General features: G+C 38.7%; 1 protein-coding gene across 1 annotated transcript in view; it reads right to left on the bottom strand.

The window, feature by feature from the left end:
- Positions 1 to 25,317, bottom strand: part of LRRC1 (leucine rich repeat containing 1) — a 129,709-nt gene that overhangs the window by 7,562 nt on the left and 96,830 nt on the right. Inside the window, exons 6-12 of the mRNA XM_025384322.1 lie at positions 20,491 to 20,547; positions 20,150 to 20,213; positions 19,681 to 19,755; positions 17,157 to 17,301; positions 14,209 to 14,327; positions 12,503 to 12,586; positions 2,712 to 2,827 (exon numbers count right to left, since the gene is read on the bottom strand). Of these exons, the coding sequence (XP_025240107.1) occupies positions 2,712 to 2,827; positions 12,503 to 12,586; positions 14,209 to 14,327; positions 17,157 to 17,301; positions 19,681 to 19,755; positions 20,150 to 20,213; positions 20,491 to 20,547 (660 nt within the window). The remainder of the gene's footprint in view (positions 1 to 2,711; positions 2,828 to 12,502; positions 12,587 to 14,208; positions 14,328 to 17,156; positions 17,302 to 19,680; positions 19,756 to 20,149; positions 20,214 to 20,490; positions 20,548 to 25,317) is intronic.

Here is a 25,317-nt window from a genome sequence, read left to right as displayed (position 1 = left end):
TTTAAGCAAACTTTTCAAAAATGTTTAAAAATACATATAAATTGAGAACATAACTGGCAAAAAATTAAACAATACTAAAATATCTAAAATGAAAACTCCCTATACCTTCAAGTCTCATCTAGGGGAACTACTATTAGTATTTGGGTACAATGCACAAATAAGTGATTTTTTTTTCTTTTTTAAGGAAAAAAACCCCACCAAAATGAGAGCCCTATAAACTGCTCCACATTTTCCCTTTTCACTCAGTATCTTGGGTCTCTTCCTGTGTCACTGCACAGAGAAATATCTCATTCTTTGACTGCTTAGTATTCCACAACAGTATGCTGTTGTTTGTCTTTTAATATTTTTAATTCTTTGGACTGGGTAATACATACATAGTATAAAATTAAAAAGTGTAAGCTATTTCCTATTTTCCAATTGACAACCATTGTTTCTAATATTCAGTACTACTAATATTGCAAGTAAGGAAAATCCTCAAATGCTGAGTTTTGCACACTTGATGGATATTCCTATGGGAGAGAGTCTAAGTATTAAAGAATTTTGTGTTCTGTGCTCGGGTAACTGATGATATAAGACATTTTCTTTACTGTCACAGAAGGTTTAATACTTAGTTTCCAAGTGACAGGTTATAGTCATCCTTGCTATAATTTATCCTACCAAACTGCAAAAGAAAGTTTCTAGAAACTCACAGTGTATGTTTCCTGCTGCCATGTGTTATTTTCATATACTTGAAAGAAGAGGCAGAAGCTTCTGTTACATTTAATATGATTTAGTATGATATCCTATGGTATGACATTTCTGCAAGCTAAAAGGCTGACCAGGTAGCCCTTTTTAAAAAAATTAGTTTCTATACTGATACTTTTAATAAGCAGTGATTAAATATTTTAATAGGCTTAAAATTTGATTATGAATCTACATACGTATGCATGGACTAAATGACACACTTAACTGACTCAAATGACAACTGTGTAACTCGACTTTTTAACTGGGTTTTCTCCATCCCAGCCCAAGCATAATAAAAATTTAACTTTCTCTTTTTCTGAGAACTGGAGAAATGGGGCCTTCATTCATGTAAAAACAGTTTTTCGCCATCACAGGCATCTTTCTGCTCAAGAATTGATGCAAATTCATGCTCAGTAGTGTGGCAAGAACCAGCAAATGTTGACTCATTGAGTTTCTACTGCTAGAGGATAAAGATCAGGAAAGAAGTACCCTCCTCAAGCTGTAAAGGCTCATGCCTTAGTTCTGCTTAGTTCAGCAGAAATCCGAGGTTCAACTCAATTTAATCCTGGGTTTCCGGCAACCAGTTAGTGGTCTTAAGAATCTATCAAGATGTCCTGAAAGCATTAACTTTGAAAAGGTGAGCATTGCTTGAGGCTATAACTCACCTCTAGATTCCAGCTGAGAACTGCTGTTTATTTAGCCCTGCTGTCTATAATCCATTAGCAAGAATAAAAAATGGTGACCTGTGCCTGACCAAAATGATCAGCTAATCAGCACTCAGGAGACAGTCTCCCAAACACTCTTTAGACTGCTGGCCTTTACCATTTAAGATCATTGATCATCTTCCCCCAAGCAGTTGAACCTTTTTCTCCTAACTATATTACACTCAAAAGCAATTTTTAATTCTTTTTGGCAAGGAAGCCTATGATATAAGCCATCCTGCAGTGACCTGCTATTCATCCTGTAAAACTATTAACATTTTTGTTCCACTGAAAATGGCATGTTATGTGCCAGGCACTCTGTCATTGCATCTGACAAGTGATACAATGACACATAAACCAGAAGAACATCTAACTTTAGGTAACTTCAGGCTTAGAAGGGTTACCCATATGAAAACTGGCAATTCTCACATGGTACTGTGACTGCCATGGCAGGGCAATTTTCCCAAATGCGAACTCAGAAAGGAGGCTCCCTCAAGAAAATAAAGCTTGAGTGATGAAGAAGAGAGTCAAGGAGCCAGAGAAGAGGGTCCCCAATAGAAAGAATAGCCTGTTTCTGTTCACAGAGAAGGCGCATATGACATTTAGGGCGCTGAAATTAGCTCGGAATGACGGAAACAAATGTGTTCCACAAAGATGATGAACAGGCATATTCTAGAAAATGGCGCTCAGTCCAACATGACCTCTGCTCCGGAACTTGAGAAATGGTGACGCTGTGACCTTGGGGATACTAGTCTGGCAGCTCTGAACTTTTTTTGTATTATGAATCATTTGGAGATTCTGACATTAGCTATAAACACCTCCCTAAATACACAATTTTGTTTGTATTTTCAGGGGGTTCAGAGTCAGTATGTCAAGGTCCCCTGGTTAAAACTGAGTTCGAACTCATTTGTGCTCACTTTCCAGGTGAGGAAACTCTGAAGCCCATGATGACTTACAAAAGCTACTTAGAAGAGCTAAGCCACAACCCAAGTCTCCCCATTCTTAGTTCAGTGCTCTTTCCCTGGCATCATTGTACCATCATTCCGGGAAGCATTTCTACAAAAGTGTCCACTGACACTTTAACCCATGCTCAGGTTTCCCCTTTCTCTGCTCCATTGGGCTCAAGCACTCTAGCCCCCATATGAAGAATTCCCTGAGGCCTAGGTCATTTGAAAAATTGGGATCATATTCTGTAAGATAAAGCAAAGACAAAAATTTGAAGATGCACGCAAAGATTGGGATGTATGCATATTTGTTTCCCTCAAGCAAAGCATACAACAGGCTTACCTGTTCCCTGCCACATCCAGCACATGAAGTTCTGTTGCCTGTGACATCTCTGCAGGTATCCGAGTTAGTCTATTGTCACGCACACAGAACACAGTGAGGCTGCAGCACCCGCCGATCTATGGTGAGAAAGGAAATACATCTTTTTTTCCAGTTTTCTAGGGGAGATGGAGTAGGATCAGAGTACTTTGTTTACCAAACAGTATAAAAAGGATGCATAAACTTATACCACATAACTCACTGATCTCACTGATGACCAATAATCATTAATTTAAATCATACAAAACACAGCCCTATATGTTCATAAAAATCTCTGTGAAACGTTAGATGTACATGTTCTAAATTAAATCAAGAAAATCAATGATACATTTTAAAAATTTTATTCTAAAGAAGAAATCATTTTCCACTGCTGATATCTAACCCAACTGCATCTGTTAAATATGTTAACCAAACTATACAATCCAGAAAAATACTATGTGGTAATATGCAAGTTTAACAATTGTAGTTTCAAAAGTTAGGCCAAAGGTGATCCTGATGAACACACAATTCAAGACTTGCCCATTATATTAACTTCAGCACTCTCCATGTTTTTTTTCAAAAAAAAGGGGTATCTTACAGATTATACAGTACATTAATTTCCACCATACATCTTTTAATAGCTTTTAGTCATTCACAAATTAATGTGGTAAATTCACTTTTTTTTTGATGGATGTAAAATCAGCAGTATCTTCACAAAAAGTGAACGGAGTAAATCTATACATCCATTTCTTTAGCCGTGGCCTGCTCGTAAAGGCACACAGATCAACACCTTCATCCACGCCAAATTTGATTACCATTTTTTAAAAGTAAGCAATTTAAAGGTAACTGAGTTTTGTATGAGTCTGGTCTTCAAAAAGGAACATACACACAAAAATCCAATGATTCTCTTTAACAAATTGGTGGTGGTTTTTACAGTCAGGAAAACTGAATCAAGAGGGCGGAAAAATAGCTCGATCCCAGACACAACATTCTGCAGGACTCCATAAAGTACTACATTCTTCTTGTACTCACTCTTCTGACTAAGGGCAACTGCTAGGAAAGGCTCATGAAGGAACCTATTGATGTCTCTCCAACACATGGAAAAATACTACTCCAGAGGCTCCCACTTGAGAAAGAGCACAAGACTTGAAAGGTTAATGCTATCTGAATATATCTTCTGCCCTTTTCTATTTATACATGTGTTTAATATATGTATATAATATCCTCAAAAGCAGAACGCAGATTTGTGAATGGCTACATAATTACCTTCATAATCTTTTTATTTCCTCCCTTAAAAATATAAAGATTTCAAAATAATGTATTGAACCACAATATTTAACCATAATGTATATAAAAGAAAAATAAATATATAAGTAAATGTAGGCTAACATTTGTCAGGCCGGGCGCGGTGGCTCAAGCCTGTAATCCCAGCACTTTGGGAGGCCGAGACGGGCGGATCACAAGGTCAGGAGATTGAGATCATCCTGGCTAACACGGTGAAACCCCGTCTCTACTAAAAACAAAAAACTAGCCGGGCGAGGTGGCGGGCGCCTGTAGTCCCAGCTACTCGGGAGGCTGAGGCAGGAGAATGGCGTGAACCCGGGAGGCGGAGCTTGCAGTGAGCTGAGATCCGGCCACTGCACTCCAGCCTGGGCCAGAGCGAGACTCCGTCTCAAAAAAAAAAAAAATTGTCTCTGGTCATGTGGAAAGCACCCAGATATGTAGAAAGGCTATTAGATTTTGCCCCCTTTAGTCCCCGCATTCACATATTTCTCATTCCAGCAAAAATGGTCTACTCATTATACCCTAAATACATTTTTATATTTTTGATCCCACTGTTTTTTATAGAAATGCCTTTTTAAATCTCACCAATGATCCAAAATTAGCTAAACATCCTCTGTTCCTCCATAGAGCCTTCACAGAACCCTTTGGTCCATATAATAAAATGCTCTCTGCCTTTATTTCATAATTATGGTCTAACCCTCTGAGAGCATAAAATACCACATGAAGAACCCTAAGATCGTTTACCTGAGTTACTGCTTAATTTGCACATGTTTATGTACACTCAGGGTACTTGGCAAGTATAGTATTCATGCTGTCTACCCACCATGCATAGCCTCTCTGCCCACTAAATTTCTCATTTACGTATGTTTAGACACTTTATTTACTTACTTGTGAAAGACCTCTACTTAAAAGTTACCTGCCTCTATGTGCAGCAGTGGAGACAACAAAACTCTTTTTTGTTCCAGTAAGAATCACCAGAGTAGCCTCTCTTAGGTTTTATAAACATATAGCCCCAGTATAGTGTCCTACAAGAAATGTGCAACTGGATTTCCCATATGGCTGAGCACATTCTCCCTCCCTTAAGGAAGGGAATCAACAGTTCTACTTAGATGCCCAGAAATATCATGGAAGGAAAGCAATCAAAACCCTGATCCCTTTGATGATCAATATTATTAGAGTCTCTGATAAATTTAGACAATCCTGACAAAGATCTACTTATGAGAAAGAATGACTAGGTTCCCATGGGGCACCCTTCCCGCATCCCTGCTCCCAGGTGGAGGAGCTTCGGCATGAGGCTGGGGTTCAGAGGTACGGCTACATGCCCTGAAGGAGGGCTTCCAAGTCAGCAGCTGGCTGAGGCTGAAGACCCCTGCTAGCGTCCTGACCTACCTTTGAAAAGACAGGATTTATGAGTGACCCAAGGGGGGCAAAGCAGATATCATTATTCATATGATCATCCGGAGGGGATAATCAGCTCCTGGAAGGCATATAGAGCTGGGACTGCATTTTAACTGTCGGCATCTTGTCATGAAGCTGTCCACTGCCCTCCCACCACACCAACCTGTAAGATATCTGTTTTGCGGCCCTACTGCTATTTTCAATTTGTATCATGTGCATGTATTATGTAATCCAAAAAATTAATTAACTAATTAAAGTGGGTCAGAGGGCTCTAAATAAATGTTGTGGACAAGATCCATTAATCATTTAGGAAGATAAAGTGTAAACTTCAATGAAATGTGTGAGCTATCTACTGTGTTATTGTTTCATTTTTCTTTTTCCTTTCCCACTCTAATCTCATACCCATTTGAGACGTCAAGGGGTGGAACGCAATTGCGTACAAGAGCCTCTTAGGCCCTCTGGATTGTCAGAGCAGGCAGTGTGACCTCCTGATCTCTATTGTCTATGGTTTTTGAAAAACAATGCCAACAAAGAGCACATGTTGTTGCAGAGTGTGCTAGGGATGCCTTAATCACCCCACAAAGGCACATGCTGTCCCAGCAAACATTCACACAAACACAGCCCTCTTTCCAAATCAGCCAGGAAGGGATGGCACAAACCTTTGGTTTTTAGAAAAGATTATTAAGCATTCAAACCCATAACTGAAAAGATATAGTTCATTATAGACGTCAGAGGGAGATGCGGTATGATGGAGGGAGTGGATGCTTTGAGATCATACAGACCTGGGCTAGAATTTAGGCTCAGTCATATGTTTTGTGGGTTTGGATGTGTTACTTTAACCAAAAGTAACAATAATGATTAAATTAAATGAAACCACATAAATAATTTGGCACCTATCATAGAAACTGGCCTTTTGCTGCTGCCAAATAAATGTGGTAGCTATTTTTTTTTCCGGGAAGTAAAAACCTCAGATCCAAATGATGAGTACAATCAACACCTAAATACCTACTATGTTCTTAGAACTGTACTGATGTTGGCAGTCTCTTTCCTGAACTCACCTGAATGTCTTTAAAAAACTATCTCCCTAACGATGTATCGCAGTGACACTTTGTATTAATAATAGTGAACACTGACATTATACACATCATTCATATATATTTTGGCTTTCTCTTTTGGGTTCAGGAGGCAGAGTTTACAGGTTCCTTAGTTGTCATCAGGATAAAATATCTGTATCATTTAGAAGTTCTGGGAAGCAGACTTTAAAAAACTTATTACCAGTTATGTAGGAAGCTGATATTTTTAAGCCTCCCTTAAACCACATAATAGCACCTTCCCAGAATACAAGGGGTTGGACTTGGATTATCTGAGAATTATGGAATATAGCTGAGAATCTTTGTCCAGCCATTTTGTGTCTCCTTAGCTGTTAGGCATTGATCTAACCCATCTCAAGAAAATAGGATCTGCAGATTATTGAGCAAACCTCTGCTCAAGTCAACTTTCACTAAGTATTAATTGCCTGCAGGTTAGCTCACCCAAGGAGAAGATCATGAGACAGATTCAGTGATTCAAAAAGGCAGCCTACGTTAGTCACTTTTGTTTATATTCTATTTTTTAAATGCTTGCCTTAAGTGTAAGGGAACTTTCACTTTCCTTCAGTATATTCCTTTTAATATTATTTGTAACATAATTGAACCCACATCCCATTGGCAAAAAAAGAAAAATGTACAATAATTAAAATCTGGCCAAAATGCAATCTGAGCAAAAATAATATGAAACATAATTTTAAAATTCCATCATCTATGGCATATTATTCAAATGTTCCCTACTTCATAAACATTTTTGGAAATCATGTGGCTTTGGGATTCCCTGAATTCTGGGGCCACTGACATCAAAATATCCACTAACAGCTACAGAATTCTTTTTTTCTGATTATAAAAAAGTACCTTACATTGATTAGAAAAATAAAAACCATACATCCACGCACAGGAAACCACAATGAAAAAAAAAATCAAATCTTACCACAAAGGGATAATCAGTATTAACATTATGAGGAACGATCTTCCAGTACCACTGCCATTCATTTGTGATTCTACATATACACTTTAACAATGTTTCTAAGAGGACTTTTATGGACCACATAGTTATTTCCTTCTATGGATGTATCACAGATTATTTAAGAAACTGCCCAGGGTAGACAATGCTAGTTAGGTCTGCCACTTCTTTGCTGTGTGATTCTGGGGAAGTTACTTAACCTCTCTCAGTCTTAGTTTCACAATCTGTTGGACACTGATAATGATTTACCTACACCTCATAGAACTGTTATGATAATTAGATAAGAATAAATGCAAAAGCCCTTGGCATTGTGCCTGGCACATGTTAGCTGCCTCTATGGACACTTGGTATGGTGCCTGGAACATGTAGGCTGTTCCTATGAATAATGTGAGAAATGTTCTTGTACATCATTCTTAGTGTATATCCATGAATGTTTTCCTAGACATGGACTTGCAGAATCAAAGAGTATAAACACTTCTGAAGTTTTTACTATTATCATATTCTCTTCCAGAAAGTCATAATAATTTATATTTACATGATAATATACACTTCCCTCCACCCTTGCCAAAATTTGGTATTATTAATTTTTTTGTGAATACTGATGAGGCTGAAATTGTTTCACATTAGTTGCCATTTCTATTTGTTCCTCTGTGAATCACTTGCTGGTTTTTGTGGAAGTTTCTTTGTTTTTGTCTACTTCTCTATGGATGTATTTAATACATCTTTTCCTCATTGGTGTAAAAGAACTTCTAATAGAGTAAAGACAGATCTCTCATTTCAGATACTTTAAATGTCTCCCCGCCCCCTTTCAAGAAAGTAAAGGCTATCTTTACCTTCTTAAAGATCAGAAATCGAATTTTCCTGTAGACAAATCCATCAACTATTTTTTAATGACTTATTTCAAGTTTAGGAATGACTTCTCCATCTTGAAATCTGATGGTCAACTATATTTTATCTAATATTTTTATATTCTATATTATGTCTTTAATCAATAATTCATTTTAGAATATAATGGAAACATACTGAAATAATTTTAAATTGTAATAAGAAGAAGGCAGAAAACTATCCACAAAATGAATATTCTATCACCACAGGCATTTCTGAGTATCATAGTAATATTTATGGGTAATTAATATTTACAGGTTGTCTGATTAAAAAAAGCTTTGATGAATGATCTGCAAATGCTATCTTGCCTCATCTCACTGGGTAAGTGTGGCTTAGTTGGTGTCACTTTCATTCGGACTTAATGGAGACAAAAAGAAAAACGGACTCTAAACTTGGATATAAGCTCAATTTCTTCTAGCCAAAAATTCTTTACGGTCTGGCTCTTGTTCATCATACTCATGCTCACACATATACCACCAACTCCATCTATCCATGAATCAATCATACTACTGCACAGTATGTTCCTTAACTCTCCTCTCCACCAACACTATGAGTTTTTAAGAAATCTCCTTTTCCCAGAAGTATATATACTTAAGCAACAGGATGAAAAATAAAAGACACAAATAAGTGACTTGAAAAATCAGAGGCATGCCAGGTGTAGCAAATAAAGCAAATCTAGCCTTTCCATTAGAGACAGATTTGTGCCAACAAACTTACAATTTAGTGAAAACAGATGAGCTGCCAAATGATGCCTTTCAGATTTCTGAATAACTTAAAATGTAATTCACAGAAAAGCATTCTTTTGAGAGTGAATAATCTGAACAAACATGAAAAACACATAACAAAATAAGGTTCCAGGCCATGCAGTCGTAAAAAAAACAAAAAACTGAATTTAGAGGAAAATGTCCAATATTTTATAATGAAGAGCACACAAAGCAGTCAGCCGATTTGAATCTTCATGCATTTAAGAAGCAGAATGGAAGTTAGAGATGCAACTGTGGTCTGAACAATACTTACAAGATAACAAGTTTACCTGACTTTTCTAAATTTCCAAGCAGCTAACAATTAAGAAAACAAAAGACATTCATTGATTTGCAAATGTTTACTACAAATAACACCACAAAACACAAACAGAATCCATTATTGTGACCCACACAGTACAAACATTTTCCCCTCAACCATTTGGGGAAAAAATGCAAATAAATGCTGCTACAGACTAAGGAGCTGTGCCCTAAAACTAGCAACACACAATAATATAAAATTTTTTTTTTTTTTAAAGGACAAAATATAGGAAGAACTACACAGCATACCAGACCAATGGCAATTAATACTACTATGGGTTTTTGGCATATGAATTGAATTGGTCAGTCTTTCAGTTTAGAGATGTCATGTATGCAACTTAACTGTTCAAGAGAAAGCAATACATTTTTGGAAGAATCCAATCAGGAAAATGCAAGATTTGATCAAATGGCATCAAACTTGGAGGAAGAGCTAACATACACACAGTCACAGGGCCTACCACGCTCACTGCACAGAGACTCATGACATGAAGGTGCTGCCTGGGCCAACGTGATGCATGAGAGATCAGGAGGCTCTCGGTGATTTGGCTGCTCAGCCCCAGTGGTCAGAGGCAAGCACTCAACCATTTCTGCTGGGCAGCAAACTGTGATCCGTGGGAGAGTTGGAGACATGTGCTCAGCACATTTCCTACTCTGGGAGCTGAGTGTGTGTGAGTAGAAGGTGATCTAGAAAAGATCCAATTCCTAAAAACCTAAACATTCTCTGCTTTTTCAGACAGCTGAAGGGAAAGGCACAGACTATTTCTTTCTAAAATGCCAGATGCCAGAAGACCAATCATAATTTCTCAGAAAATGGACAAAATATGACCAAAAGGCTTTGAAGTTAGAAATATTTTCACGATATTTTCACTTTTCACATCATGAAAAACTGTTCTAGTAAATTTAGTGAACACATAGCATGGATTAGATATAACCCTCTAGTCAGAAACACTTGAGTGTGTTTCATTCTTTTAAAGCTAAAAGAGAACTGATGCTGAAATGATGGTGAAAGTTCTATGAAAGTAAATTTCCAAAAGGTTCTTGTTTAGAACGTAATCTTGTGAAAGACAGTCAGGGGATCAGGGAAGCTGGAGATGGGTGGTGAAACTTGCTGGGAATTAACATTACACCTAAAAGTGCTCTCCTCATGATCTGCCTTGAAAGTAAACCTAAAATGTATTAACTTTCTGTAGTGTCCAAACTAAAGATACTTTGGCCTTTCCTTAACAAATCAGGGGCTTGCCCTACCTCAAGGTCACAGATGGAAAGGTTGGGCTGAGCCTGCATTACCTAAGTGGTCACGTGTTTATTGAGAGACTCATCTTTGGAGTCAGGTTCTACCAACTCCCAGCTGTGCGAGCCCAAGTAAGAAAAAGAACTTACTTGCCTCAGTTTCCTCACTTATAAAATGAGGAAATCATCATGACTGCAAAAGCTGTTGTAAGGATTCAACAAGTACAACAAATACTTGAAAGCATCTAGTACAGTTACCTGGCATTAAAAAAGAAAGAAAGAAATCTTTTCTACATCCGTATGTGTGTTTATATGTCCAATCTACTATCCATCTGCCACTATCCAGCAACAGTAAATTTAACTGTTCAGAATATCAGCTGTGTATTTTGGTTTATTGCTTAGAAACTAGAACCCAACTTTTCTAATTAGTAGAATCTCTTAGTTGTGTCCCAGTTTAGCTGAGAAACAGACTTAAGTCTTTCAGCCGGAAACAGTTTACTTAGATGCCAGTGTTCATATAAAAGATGTTTCAGAATATGATCATGTTTATAGTAAATATTCTCATGTCTCCATTCAGAAATGCTGGCCACCTTACCCAGGGAGAAGACTGGGACACTGTGGGCCAAACACCAAGATGAGGAAAGGAAAGAGGAAGTTCAGATACCCTGAGACGTGGCCATAGGAAAATAAGAAGGCCACGTGTTCTGACTGGCTGGATGGCAGTTTTGAAATTACTCCAAAATAGATGTTAGAAAAAGTCAAAACAGAAATATGAAGCAAACTACACCCGGCCAGTGATCATATCATACAAGGAAATACCATACCCTTCTAGATGAGGACCCAGCAAAGGAGAAGGCTCATCAACAGCTAGTTTTAAGCTTTATTGCTAATAAAAAAATCAAGTTCAGTATTATCCTTCTCCAACCAAGCTCTTCTAGTACCCAATAGAAAGTAAGTCTTCTTCTTTTTCTTTTCTTTTCTTTTTTTTTTTTTTTTTTGAGATAGAGTCTCACTCTGTCACCCGGGCTGGAGTGCAGTGGCATGATCTCGGCTCACTGCAACTTCAGCCTCCCGGGTTCAGGCAATTTTCCTGCCTCAGCCTCCCAAGTAGCTGGGACTACAGGCTCCCACCACCACGCCTGGCTAATTGTAAGCCTTCTTTTTAAACAACACACTAAACACCTCCTTGTCTGACCTACTATAAGCTTCATCCTCATTGTCAGCATTTCCACCTCCCTTGCCAGAATTTAAATACCTCTAAGTCCACACAGCTACTCTCCACAACAGACGGTGGCGTCTCGTTTTCTCGTGCTTAGACCACTGACCAAAAAAAAATCCTAGGAAGCTGGCTTTAGCTTCCCATTCACCTTCCTCTATGTGTATGCCTTTGTGAAGAGTTTGTTCAAACTCATCCAAGACATGAGCATGGCCCAATGTAAATCGCTGCCTAGAAATATGGTTGCATTGAGATCAGTTTTTATAATTCCAATTGCTTATGGGATAGAGCTTAATTCCACATTAAATTAAAAAATCAAAGCTAAAGTCGTCCACTTCCTCTGCCAAACTCCCAAATAATCCATTTCTGCCAATGGTGTCACCATTCTCTGTATGTCAAACCCAAAATGTCAATCTCTTTCTTTCTCCCGTTTAAAATCCTATAAATTCACCTTTCCCAACTCTCCTTAATGTTACTGATGACCATTCTTTGACATAATTCCTCCAGTCGGCTCTATACTCACAGATTGGAGTTCACACCTTTAAAAGCAACACATGCATCTTTTCAAAGCATTTGACATTTTTGATCCCTTATGTATTGTGATTATTTCTTCATAATTATGATCACATGATTTCTCTAAAAGCACATACCTCTTTTGGTAAGGACACTAATTTATTTCTGTCTGCATTCAAGTTGCTCAACTTCTTTAGTTTTCCAATGCTTTTAGGTAGGGTCTGTTAAAATAACAATTTCATTATTAATGTAACACATATTTTTAACATGGCTCACAGTAAATAAGATCTCTGGAAGGACCTAAAGAATATAATCTCATCCAGCAACAGAAGCAATAGTTTTTGCTGAATATTAGATATTTGTAATGTTCACTTAGGGGGTGTGACATTAAATATTTTGAATTTTTGCTGAAATGGTAAGTCTGTTTTAAAGGAATGAAATCAAAAGTAGAGACCTGGGAACAGGGAAACATCTTGTAAAGGGAAATAAATGCTGTTCAACTCAAGTGAGTGAGAATTTGCACCCTCAAGATTCATTCCCGCCCTGCCTGCACCTTCAAGGACCACATTGGGACAGTGGCTTAGATGTCTGTGGAAGCCACAGCACTGAGGCAGGGAACCAGCACCCAGAGCAGGGTGCCACATGGGCAGGGGAAGGTGAGGGCTATGGGGATGGGAGAAAGGTAAGCATCCTGGAGTGGGGAGCAGAGCTCTACCAGAACCAGGCTGGCACCCACATGGGAGTCTTCAATACTCCAGTGCAATCCAGGGGTGAATATTATTTTTACAGTTGTTATGATTACTATTTGTAAGCCTAAAATCACAAAGCAGGACTGGAAGATTTGGTAACTCCCACCACACCTGCCAGAGGCTGGCTGCTTGAGCTGTCTGAGGGGAGGGGCTACTGGGCTCCCCACCCACATCTGTGCACTCCATCCTTTCTTGCTGTCCTTTTTGCTCTTTCTACCTAAAGAACATTACTTACTCTATTTATAGATAAAGGAGAAAAGGGAAAAGGAAAAGGGAAAAGAGAGTAAAAAAAAATAATAAAGTGACAAAATGAAGATGGAGAAAAGAAAAGAGACAAGTAGGAGAGTAAACTGAAGAAAATAGAGTGGCTATATGACAACTAAAAGAGGGGGGAAGAAGAAGAAGTGACAACTGAAGGACTGACAAAAGCAGAGGGGGAAGCAGGACAGGAAAAGACAACTGAGCTCTGCTGCCACCCTGCCCACCCACCCTTTGCCAGGGGGTGCACGCATAACCCCTGCCCTTGTCTGGTGGAAGCCTGGTCCAGGTGGAGGAACCCCTCCTCTACCCCAAAGTTCTAATAAGAAGCTGCCTTAACCAGAGCCCATTAGATACCATCCTATGGCTCCCTGATCAAGAGCATTTCCCAGCCCCCATCCTACCAAGGCTTTTCCTGGACAATGTTCATCTCTTTTCTCATCTCTCCTGTTCTTCCCATTTGCTCAAAGAACCCAAGGAGAGGCCAGAGGAATCCTGATGAATATTCCCAGTGGTGGTCTCTGGGCACCACAGCTGGGGCATCAACACATCCATCGAGAGTAGCTTATCCCCACACCTCACTGGAGACATCTGTGAGGCATTTGTTCAGTCCCTATATTCGAAGCACCACAACTGGGACACAAGCTCAACAGGGAAACCTAAGCACTACTTTCTTTGCTTAAGCAGATTAAAAACTGATCTTTAGGTCATGCATTTGCTTTGTAAGACCCTTCTGGGATATAATATGAAGAAATTTCCATTTAGTCCACTCAAATTACAAATAAGTAGAATCTACCCTAGTAAGTCTCTATGATGTATGTGCAAACCACACTTACCAGGAGCTGATTTTCTGTAAGAACTAACTCAGTGAGACTTTCACAATCCCCAACTGCTTCAGGCAACTGTGTGAGTCTATTCTGATCCACCTTCAAGATTGACAGTTTCTTTAGTTTTCCTGTAAAAGCATCATTAGTATTATTATTATTATCAAATTCATTAGTTACAATTATTTTCGTAATCACTGCTTGGAATTTCCTATCTGCTGTTCTTTTTGTTTCAAACAGTTACTTATTTTTTCCTCATCTAGCTTTTCACATTATGAAACTCTATCATTTAGACCATGAAGGTTGGGAGTTAAAATAATTTGTTTAGAACATCAAAAACGATTGGCAATTAGAAACAAAACATTTTAAAAAGCATAAAAACATCACAGCAAAGCCAAGAAATTTACAGAAAAACAAAACAGCTTTCTCTCCATGGAGGTGTTTCATGCACAGAGGAGACTTTCATTTTACTCCAAGAATTATCCTTACAATAAACAAAAGAAATAGTTTATTAAATCACCTATGAATGAAAATGACTCAGTGAAGAGCCCTACAGCGCGGTATTTCTATAGGTCCAGAATAAAGCGGTAACCTCAGGAAAGCCATATTAAAGACGGAGTCTATTTCACTCAGGCCAGGAAGACTGGATGTCCTGGTGATACCCACTGTTCATGGGAAAGAAGAACAAGTCTTACTGCAGCCTCCTCAGAGTCCCCACTAGCCACTAGCAAAGTCATTCAGATTCTCACTTCAACAAGTCATGGGATTAAGCGGCACCCTTCATTCTCTACTGTAGTGGGGAAAGTTGACACTTTCCCCACTACATCAGAAAACAGCCTCTATTCTAACGCAGTCATAAAGCTGGAGAAAGAAAAATATCGAAAGGTGTATCCTGCCTCGTGTGCAGCCACAGGGCAAGATAGAAGAACTAACCAATTCTTAAGCTCTTTATTTAGCATAGTCAATAGCCTAATGCTGTTGTTGGAGGGCTTCGACCTGCCCTCACTGTCAGGAGACCCACTAGCATTTTCTGCAGAGTATACTGAATAGCACAGCCACGCACTGAAACATCTCATCCCAACAGAGAAGTCTCCTGGCAACTAGTCTTCTAGCCTCCCCTTGAATACTTCTAGTGACAAGGTACTCATTTCTTCACTAAGCAGCCCAAATGAATTTGTAACATATCTTTCCTTTTTTTTTTTTCTTTCTTTCTTTTTTAAGAGACAGGGCCTCACTCTATTGCCCAGGCTGCAGTACAGTGGTACAATCATGGTTCACTGCAGCCCCAAACTCCTACTCCTGGACTCAAGCAATCCTTCCCCTTTAGGCTTCTGAGTAGCTAGGACTACAGGCGTGTGCCAACCCACTTGGCTAATATTTTTACTTTTTGTAGACGGGAAGTCTCACTATGATGCCCAAGCTGGTCTTAAACTCCTGGCCTCCCAAAGTGCTAGGATTACAGGTGTGAGCCATTCCCAGCCATCTTTGCTTTTTAAAGCTCTTTCTTAAATGAAATTGAGCTTCACAATCCTTTCATTTTGCTCATTTGATCAGAAAGCTGTAATACATCTCCTTCTTTGAAAGGCAGTCCTTTAAACGTTTGAAGTCATCCTCTCATGCTTTCTGCTGCTTCCCATTCCAAGCAACAAAACATGCCCAGTCTCTACAACCCTTTTCAGATGCCATAAACGATTCTCAGTGAACATCTCTGCATAGAGTCAAAATCCCTATCGATTTTCTAGCCGGGTTTAACCAAAATACAATGTCTGAATTTCTACTGAAATTTTCATCTTGACCACATACCACGGAGGGAGTGGTCCTCTGCCATACAAGTTCTCCAACTATTGAAAACCTTTCAGAAGCTTCCTTGATGTTCTGAATAAAATTAAAGACAGCAATCCTATGATAACTCCATGGTTAAATAAAGTCTCTTTCAACTTCAAAGTGGCTTTGCTATGATGGAGCTCCCAAGTCCGTATCTGTTTATACCATCTCTCCATTTATTTCTCACACTGGAATAAGTTCCTTCATAGTAAACAAAATGTCTGGATTGATTGTTTTTAAAGAAAATAGCACAGAATGATTAAAGGATTATCGATGTACTAAACAAAGGTTCAATTCAGTTATGCCACTCTTCCAGCACCTCCCTGAGGTCATGGAATAAGTCAGTTATTTTCTCATAAACTATTAGGATGCTGGCCGGGCACAGTGGCTCACGCCTGTAATCCCAACACTTTGGAAGGCTGAGGCAGTTGGATCACAAGGTCAGGAGATCGAGACCATCCTGGCTAACACGGTGAAAACCCGTCTCTACTAAAAAATACAAAAAAAAATTAGCCGGGTGTGGTGGCGGGCGCCTGTAGTCCCAGCTACTCAGGAGGCTGAGGCAAGAGAATGGCGTGAACCCGGGAGGCAGAGCTTGCAGTGAGCTGAGATCCCGCCACTGCACTCCAGCCTGGGTGACAGAGCAAGACTCCATCTTAAAAAAATAAATAAATAAAAATAAATAAGCTATTAGGATGCCAAATTAGAAATTTCTTAGTGACTGCTCATATGCCTTAAATACATTTTATTATTTGGGGTAATCCCTCATGAAATCATTGGGAGAAGACATAGATGAAGTAAAGATGAATCAATGCTTAAAAGTAATGACAGCAGTTACTTTTAAGTAGGTAGATACCAACCCAGGATGACAGAAACATCTGCATATAGAGTAATGACAGCAGTTACTTTTAAGCAGGTAGATACCAACCCAGGATGACAGAAACATCTGCATATAGAGAAACTTCTGCTGTAATAAATGCTCTTTGCTTTCCTTCTTTAAAAACAAACAGCAAGGAAACTTTAAGGAGCCACATTCTCAGCATCTGAAAGTGGTGACCAAAGGATCAAAGTGTGCTCCAAATGCTCAAGACGACGGCAGGCAGTATCTTTAGCAGTTAGTGATTTCCAATGCTTACCAATGCCATCCGGAATAGTTTCTAATAAGTTCTGGGAAATGACTAAATCCGTTAATGAAGTCAGGCCACTGATTTCTTCAGGAAGTCTTTCCAACCTGTTTTCAGAAACATCTAAGCACAGCAGGTTCTTCAGATTTCCTATTTCCTATAACAATGACATGGAAAAATAAACGCACACTTAAACCTGCCACAGTGCAGAGGCATTTGTTCCAGTGATTTTTCACAATTAAATCCCAGGGCGGTCCTAAGGATGTTATCTTTAGCATGAATCCAAATCTGAAGGCAGAAGCAAATTCCTAGATCCCCTTCCAATGAAAGTGGGAAGTTGTATGAATCACAGACACAGAGCTGGCAGGGACAAAAAGCCCTCCACCTTTCAGGCAGGCAAGGAATCATTCCCACTTAATAGGTAAAGATACAGGAGAACAAACAACTACAAGGTCACACAATCATAAAAGGAAAAGGAGGCTAGAATTTAGCTTTTCAAGTTTGGAACTAATCTAAGTAGCTTACACTGTAGGGTGACCCTGGGATTTCCTCTGGTAAGAACCTACCTACTTTGTATTTTCTTCCATGACAGGTAGCATTTGTTAGCACAAACATCAATGCAATTGCTCCCCAGCAAAACTGGAACATCCAGATCTATCTGTACCTTTAACATTAAAAGCAGCATACTGCCTTTAGTGAAAACAGTCTACCAGGATAAGGTAAAGTACCTCTATGAGTCCAACATTCTATTCAAGACCTACCTTTCTTTCCATTCCCAAAGTCCAAGCTTTCTCTCTTATCACTGCCTCTACTTTTCCATTCCACTTCCCAATATTAAATCTTACCCTCATTACTCCCTTACCTTGACTGTCAGTTCTGCCTCTTGGGCTCTAGTCTTAACTCCCCGTTCCTGAGACCATTCCATAAACTGTGCTTCCTCATTTCCTTCCTGAAACACAGCCAGTTCTCGTCCTATAACTGGATGACCTTCTATTCAAAAAATATCTTGTGGCTCCCTGATGTCTACATAAGTACAAATTCCTCCATCTACATTTAATTTGGTCTGATCTATTCTTTCCAGCTTATCATCAACCTGATATTGCCTTATGATCCTGTCCCTGTATTTCCTGTCTAAAGGAAACTAGACTAGATTTCTACTAATTTCAGACCAGATCCCTGAAGTTGTTCTACTCTTCATTAACTCCTTTTAACAATGCCTTTTTATCCTTCTCTTTCCATCATCATTGAAGATAAGAAAAATCATTCTAATTATTTGAGACTTTTTTGTGTGTTTAATGCTGATTTAACACAAATTTATACTATAGGAGCAAATGACATTTTTAAATAACCATTTACAGCACAATCACTGCAATTTTAATTTCTTTGTATTTAGAATATCACACTCTGCACAAAGTCATTTACACACATCTGAACATATGCAACTCTTTCCTTTCCCCTTTATGTCCCACAGATTTATTACTTTCCTGATAATGTCATGATATTTTTCTGCCATCCTTGGACTTCTAAAGTAACTAGCATTCTCCCAACCAGGATGTCCCATATATTTCCTAGAAAAATCCAAGTACTAATCGAACTTTACCCACAAGAGTTGCTAATCTATCTCCTTTCCCCAGTTGTAGCCAAGATCTCATAAACAGACTTAAATTAGTTCCTTAGTTCCATTAGTCATTAGGTGACATCATGGCAACTTCAGCGCTATAACAACTAAAAATTTACTAAAGTGCTTTCTTCTAGTATTAGGGTTCCCTGCATTGATATGGCATTCCCCACTGAAAGTACAGAGCCCTTTACAACTGGTCATATGAAAAACTGGCTATGAGAGACACGAAAGAATAAAATTCAGTAACAGTTGGAGAAAAAAATACAAGAGGAAAATGCCTGTTGGTTTTTGTTTGTTTTAGGTTTCTCAGTTTCTGTCTCAGAATGTAGGCCCGTCTGCTAGGACTCCACAAGATGACTATGTGCTCAGACGTCTACACAAGACTCCACTTCATTTGGCACATGGTTCTTCCACTTGGGAACAGTAGGAAAGGCCTGAACACTACGACATGCCAGCTAAACCATAAGAAACATTGGAAAAATATGAAATAAAAGCATTTAACATTGCTTTTACACAAACTATTACGGGGCAAAACATGGTCAAATTATCCCAAAAGCACTTGGCACATCACGGAGTGGCAGAAAGGTACACCATCAGAATCATGGGTCCTGGCAATTTACTAACCTGCTGTGCTTGAAGTAAGCTATATGGGTAGCAAGGACACAATAAAAAACAGATTTCACAAACTAAAGGAAATATTTACTACATTTACAAATGGTGGGTTGAGGTTTTCAGTTTTCATATGGCAATGGAGAATGATGCATGCTCAATATGTTTTCCCAAATGTGCTTTTTCAATCAATGTTTTTGGTTTTCGAGATCCTTTTATAGCAAACCTTATGTGGCAGCAGGAAATACACAAAGCTTATTGTTGCTGTTTTACATTCTGGGGAGACACTGTGAAATTACCACTTACCTGAGGTAATTCTGACAGCTGATTTCCATCCAACCAGAGATCTTTTAGATGTAAGAGGGCTCCGATTGATTCTGGCTAAAACAAAAGGAAAAAAAAGGTATGGTAACAAAGATTCAATTTTCAGTCTTCCCTGAAGAAAGAAAGAATCTGAATTCATCTGTTAACAACTGGGTACCTTAGCAGATGTTCACTGGTACTTCTCTTAACATCGAGTCCCTTTCCTCAAAGTGCCCAAACTTTCCCCCAGAATGCCAGTTGTTTCCACCTATGTCCATCATCTCTAATCCTGACCTCCCCAACCCATGAAGCATAATTCCTAACTTGTGTGAAATGAAGCTGGTTCTCTAGTGTTCCCAAGCTACATCTATGGAAATACTGGCTTCGTATAGATCCCAACAGAACTCCCTCCAAATACCGTGCGATCATAACTAAAAACAAAGTTAAATTCAAATCTCAAATATGGACTTACCAAATTATATATTTCATTGTTTCCTAAATCAAGTTCTTCTAGTCTCCGAAGCTGGGTAAGAGAGCTATTTTAAAAAATAAACAAAGCGCACTTAGAGAATACTTAGAAATGCCGAGCAATATAGTATCCCTCACTTGGAGTAGCTTCAAAAATAAGGTCCAATTTGATTTCTATGGTAAAAAATATTGCACAGGAAGGACTGTTAAGAAAAGGCTGGTTGGCACCCCCCAAACTTCCCAAAACACACAAATCTTTTGACGTAATACTGTAGTCCTGTTTTTTTTTTAAATACTTAAATTCATTCTGCACAAAATCTCCTCTTATTTTCCCTAAAGACTCACTCAGGAAGATATGTAAGAAGATTCTCTCTCAGTTCCAGTGAAGCCAGGTTATAAAGACTAGAAATGAACAGAAGGAAAAAAAAGTATAAGAGAAATTCCTGAGATTCTTCCTACCTCCCCTCCCCCATACACATACTGGACAAATTGCAACACTTAATAAAACCTAGTAGGTCACTTCCCAGGGTAAAAATGCCTATCACCACCACCACCCACACCCATTAAAAACAATACCATCTCGACCTCTCAAATTGTAATCTTAAGATATTAATAATTAATAAAAGAGTAGTGTGTCATGACTACAAAGCAACTTCATTCAAATACCTTGTATATGTGATATGTGGAAATAACTCATCAGCCAGTATAACACAACCATTCTCAGGGCTGAGACAGAAGCCGAATGTGTGCGTCTATAGACTTTCAAATGCCAAAAATGCACTGTTACCATAAAAACAGTAGCACCTTTAATCTTGCAGAACTCAGAGCTCTTCTTCCCAGTATCAGTGAGAGATCATCCCTGTTTTAAAGTAGGGGGCATCTCAGTCCAGAGAGTCCAAGTTCATCTATTTAAGATCATAAATTCATGCAGCAAGCGGCAGCTGAGCTTAGGAAGTAACTTCCATTTAAATGCATTCAGGATAATGTCATAATGCATCTTGCACAGTGCCTGGAACACAGACTGATTTAATAAATGGTAGCTATAATAATATTGCTTTTATTCTTATTAAACCCTAGCATGAGGCTCTCTTCTCTGATTCTCCAGCTTCTCGGGTGTAATCCAGTCTATTAGGAGCACAGTGGAATGGGACAGATGTTTGACAGATGGGGCAAATCTTGACAGGCAGTGGCAATTCTGCATCACCAGAAACCCTCATGAAGTTGTGTCAGCACTGGCAAAACATATTGATTCAGGAAATCAGTGACTCAGTATATTGCCCCTACAAGCACTGTAGTAACTATACCAACCAAAAAGTCACATTTTGCTAATATCACCATAGTAACATCCAGATATGGAGGAATTTCATTTCTGAGCGCACAGAACACAAAAAGTCAGACATTATCCCAACACTCTAATCTGCCTTAATCCTCCATTCTCCCTCCTTCCAACAAAAAAGCCAGAATCACGTGTACTAACAAGGCTGGTTTTATAACATCCAGAAATGTAAATTTAAATGAACAGTGTACATACATGCTTAAAACCTGTTTGCCAGAAAAATATATTTTAACTGTACTATGAAATGTACAAATCCTGCATCTTCTCCAATTTTACAAAACCAAATAATTTTAATACTTAAAGCAAGAACAAAACTTTCAATTTATTTTTTAACAAACAAACTCCCTGCTAATATGTCACCATGAAATTAACACCAGCGTCCTTCAAATCAAATGTAACTCGGTGCGGACTTGCAGTTCTCTAGTTCTACTTTCTCTTGACCAAGTGTTTACATAGAAGAAACAACAAAGAGAAGGGGAGGAGGATGAGATGTACACCACTCAGTATCTCCTTCCAAAAGCAATCTGTAAATAATCTGTAAATAATAATTTTACTTAAAAAGTAAAAATTTAAAAACAAAGGGCTTTGTTTTCAGTTTTAAATTTCCATGTAACGCCTAACCAGTTTCATTAAGAAGACAGTAATTCCTTGGCTATTTTCACATTTAAATTTTAAAAATCAATGTTAGGATTGTCATTTTATCTATTTGTTATCCATTACTTTCACACCTATTTTAACAAACCAAGGAGACCCACTAATGAAAGAAGGAAAATGTCCTTCTTTGCATCAAAAACTTGACTCACTGGGCATCACTGAAAGCACCAGTTTCACACAGCCTCATGCTGAGTGTTGTGCCAAGTTTCCACAGCCACGGTCTCAGCATCTCCTGCCTGAAACATAGACCACAGCCAGCGGGGAGAACCCTGCCTGCTCAGGCAGAAGGAGCTGTGCAGGGCGCCTTCCATGAGCCATCTCATCTGGTTAGTAATGACCCAGCAAGTTGATGCTACCATGACATGATTAGGACCGTGAGGTTTTGTGTGAGGCCCACTTGTTAGAAATAGGTAAAACCACTATTCGACCCTGGCCAAATGCCAAAGCTTCTGCCCTCACCCTCACTGACTGAGGCATCTCCAGGTGTCTCTGTTCTTCAGAACTCTCTCATTTTAATTTGAAAAACACCTCTCAGTTTTAGGTATACACTTAAGTCTTACCTTTTTAAACACACCAAGAGACACTGGAATTTTTGCTGTTTGATTTTAAGAATGTGATACACACTTTAAAATTATCTTTAAATTTTGTCTTGAGAGCAAATGGCACAGGCCACAGTTACTAGAAGCAAACAACACTTGAGCAAAAATGCTGCTGAAATTTCCTAGTTCCCACTCCCCATCATGCTAACACCCAGATATAATATCCTGCTAAGTAAAAAAGTTCTGGCTACAAAACCTCTTAGTTTCTACTGTTTGGGGGAAGTAAATAAAATGTGGATGTATGGGTGATACATCAACAACCAAAAATATCATATTTTTATAATATTTCAAAAGTAAAAATTAACTTAAAGTACAAGCTAAGTATCCCTTATCTGAAATGCTTGGAACTGTGAGTGTTTCAAATTTTGGATTTTGGAGTATTTGTGATATACTTAATCTGAAATCCAAAATGCTCCAATGAGTATTTCCTTTGAGCAAATGCTCGGCACTCATAAAGTTTCAGATTTGGGGGCATTTCAGATTTCAGATTTTTGGATTTGGAGTGCTCAACCTGTATATAAAATAATATCTTTATATTCTGAGGCAATACTTCCCCAATTATTTCAAACTATTTAAAATAAAGAAACTTGGATATTATCATCAGATTCTATAGACTCACTGATGAAAGCCACTCTAAAAAGAGCACATGGAATCTGAGAGGCCTGGGGCCCAGGCTTGAATCCTGCTTGTCCCTCACTAACTAGCTAGGTTTGCTTGCCTGAGGTATTTACTGCTGAATCTCGATTTTCCCTAAAATAAATATAATCATATCTATTATGGCAATTAGAGCATAATACATTTTCCCTTCAAGTTAACAGAGCCAGTTTCTTGCCTTATTTCCTTAAGACACCCTTTGTCCCTAAGTGCAGCTGGGTACCTTACAAATGTGTGTGCCTTGAATCAGGGTCTTCAGAAAGATTGCTACAAGATGCTACTAATCACAGAAGTCATCTCCACTACTAAAAAACTCCTTGAAGGATAGGCCCCACATCTGGCATTGGCCAATTTTTAACTCATCAAACACTGTCCATAGCCGGACTGGACGAAACAGAAAGCAAACAAAGGCTTTGACTACAGACTCCTACCTCCTGTATGAGCCCAAACCTCACAGCATAATCTGGACAAGTCATTCTCAGTTCCATAATCTGGACAAGTCATTCTCAGTATCACTGAGTGATTCTAGAATGAAACTGATGGGTTCACATCAGTAGCTTGCCTTCAACAGTCCTTCACCAAAATGCAGAACCCAACCAGCCCACTCCAGAATATGGTTCTCCAAATTGTTGTAGTAACAGAGCTGACATAAAAGTGAACCAGCCTAAATGCAGAATTGGAACAGAGACGTTAACACAAAAGTGAATGAATGAATAATCTCCTGTTCTGATCTTTCAGAATACAACAGCTTCAATCAAGTCCCTGTCCCATCAAAGCAACCCATTGAATTCAAATATCTTCACATCTCTTACAGCACCCCATAAGGAACATCCTCCTGAGCAGCTTCGGGAGTGGGATCTGAACCTCATCCTGCGTACTGAAGAGCCCAAGCTCTTAATCAGAAGGTCGAGAGAGAGAAAGGGAGACCCAAACTCCACAGGCCTTCATCCGCTATTTCAGTTAAACATGGTATTACAGAGGTACAGGAAAGAATCAGGCATTTCTAATACTTTTACAAATGTGATTTTAAAAATTTAACACCTTAATAGTTCTACTACTAATACTGGCAACTTACTATATGACAAATTTTGTTATAACTTCTTTATGAGAATTAACTTATCAGATGAGAAAACTGAGGCACAGAGAGGAAGCTTGAACAAGGTCTCACAAAATTGCCAAGTAGAAATGCCAGGATTCACCAGGAAATCTGCATTCTTAACCACTATGTTGTGCTGCCTCTCACTCTTGAGTTGGTATGCCAATTTTGCAAATAGGTAATAACATATTTATGGATATACATATTTATTGTAACGTGTGTGTGTATATATACGTATATATACACATATGTGTGTATATATAAACACACACTATATATATATATTTTTATTTATTTATTTTTTTTTTTTTTTGAGACAAAATCTCACTCTGTCACCCAGGCTAGAGTACAGTGGTGTGATCTTGGCTCACTGCAACCTCCGTCTCCTGGGTTCAAGTGATTCTCCTGCCCCTGCCTTCCAAGTAGCTGGGACTACAGGAATGCACCACCACACCCGGCTAATTTTTATATTTTTAATAGAGATGGAGTTTCACCAGACCAGAAGGTTGGCCTGGCTGGTCTCGAACTCCTGACCTCAGGTGATCTGCCTACCTAGGCCTGCCCAAAGTGCTGGGATTACAGGCATGAGCCATGACACCTGGCCAATTTATATATATTTACAATATATTCAGTAAAGAGTTCCTTCTTTTCCCCCATCAATCTAGCTTCCCAACACCAAACATTTTCAGAGGAAATTACCTTAAAAATTTAAAAATTTTGTATGGATTCATGTGTTCATGTGGGGCTTTCTTTAATCTTTAGGTGTGAATGTATATAGTCTCTCTCCCTCTTTTCCTTTTTTTTTTTTTTTTTTTTACAAGAAAGGTAGCGTT

This window comes from Theropithecus gelada, chromosome 4, assembly GCF_003255815.1.
Source record: "Theropithecus gelada isolate Dixy chromosome 4, Tgel_1.0, whole genome shotgun sequence".
Classification (NCBI taxonomy): Eukaryota; Metazoa; Chordata; class Mammalia; order Primates; family Cercopithecidae; genus Theropithecus; species Theropithecus gelada.
Note: the sequence above shows the minus strand (reverse complement) of the source record. Positions and strands in the feature narration are given on the sequence as shown.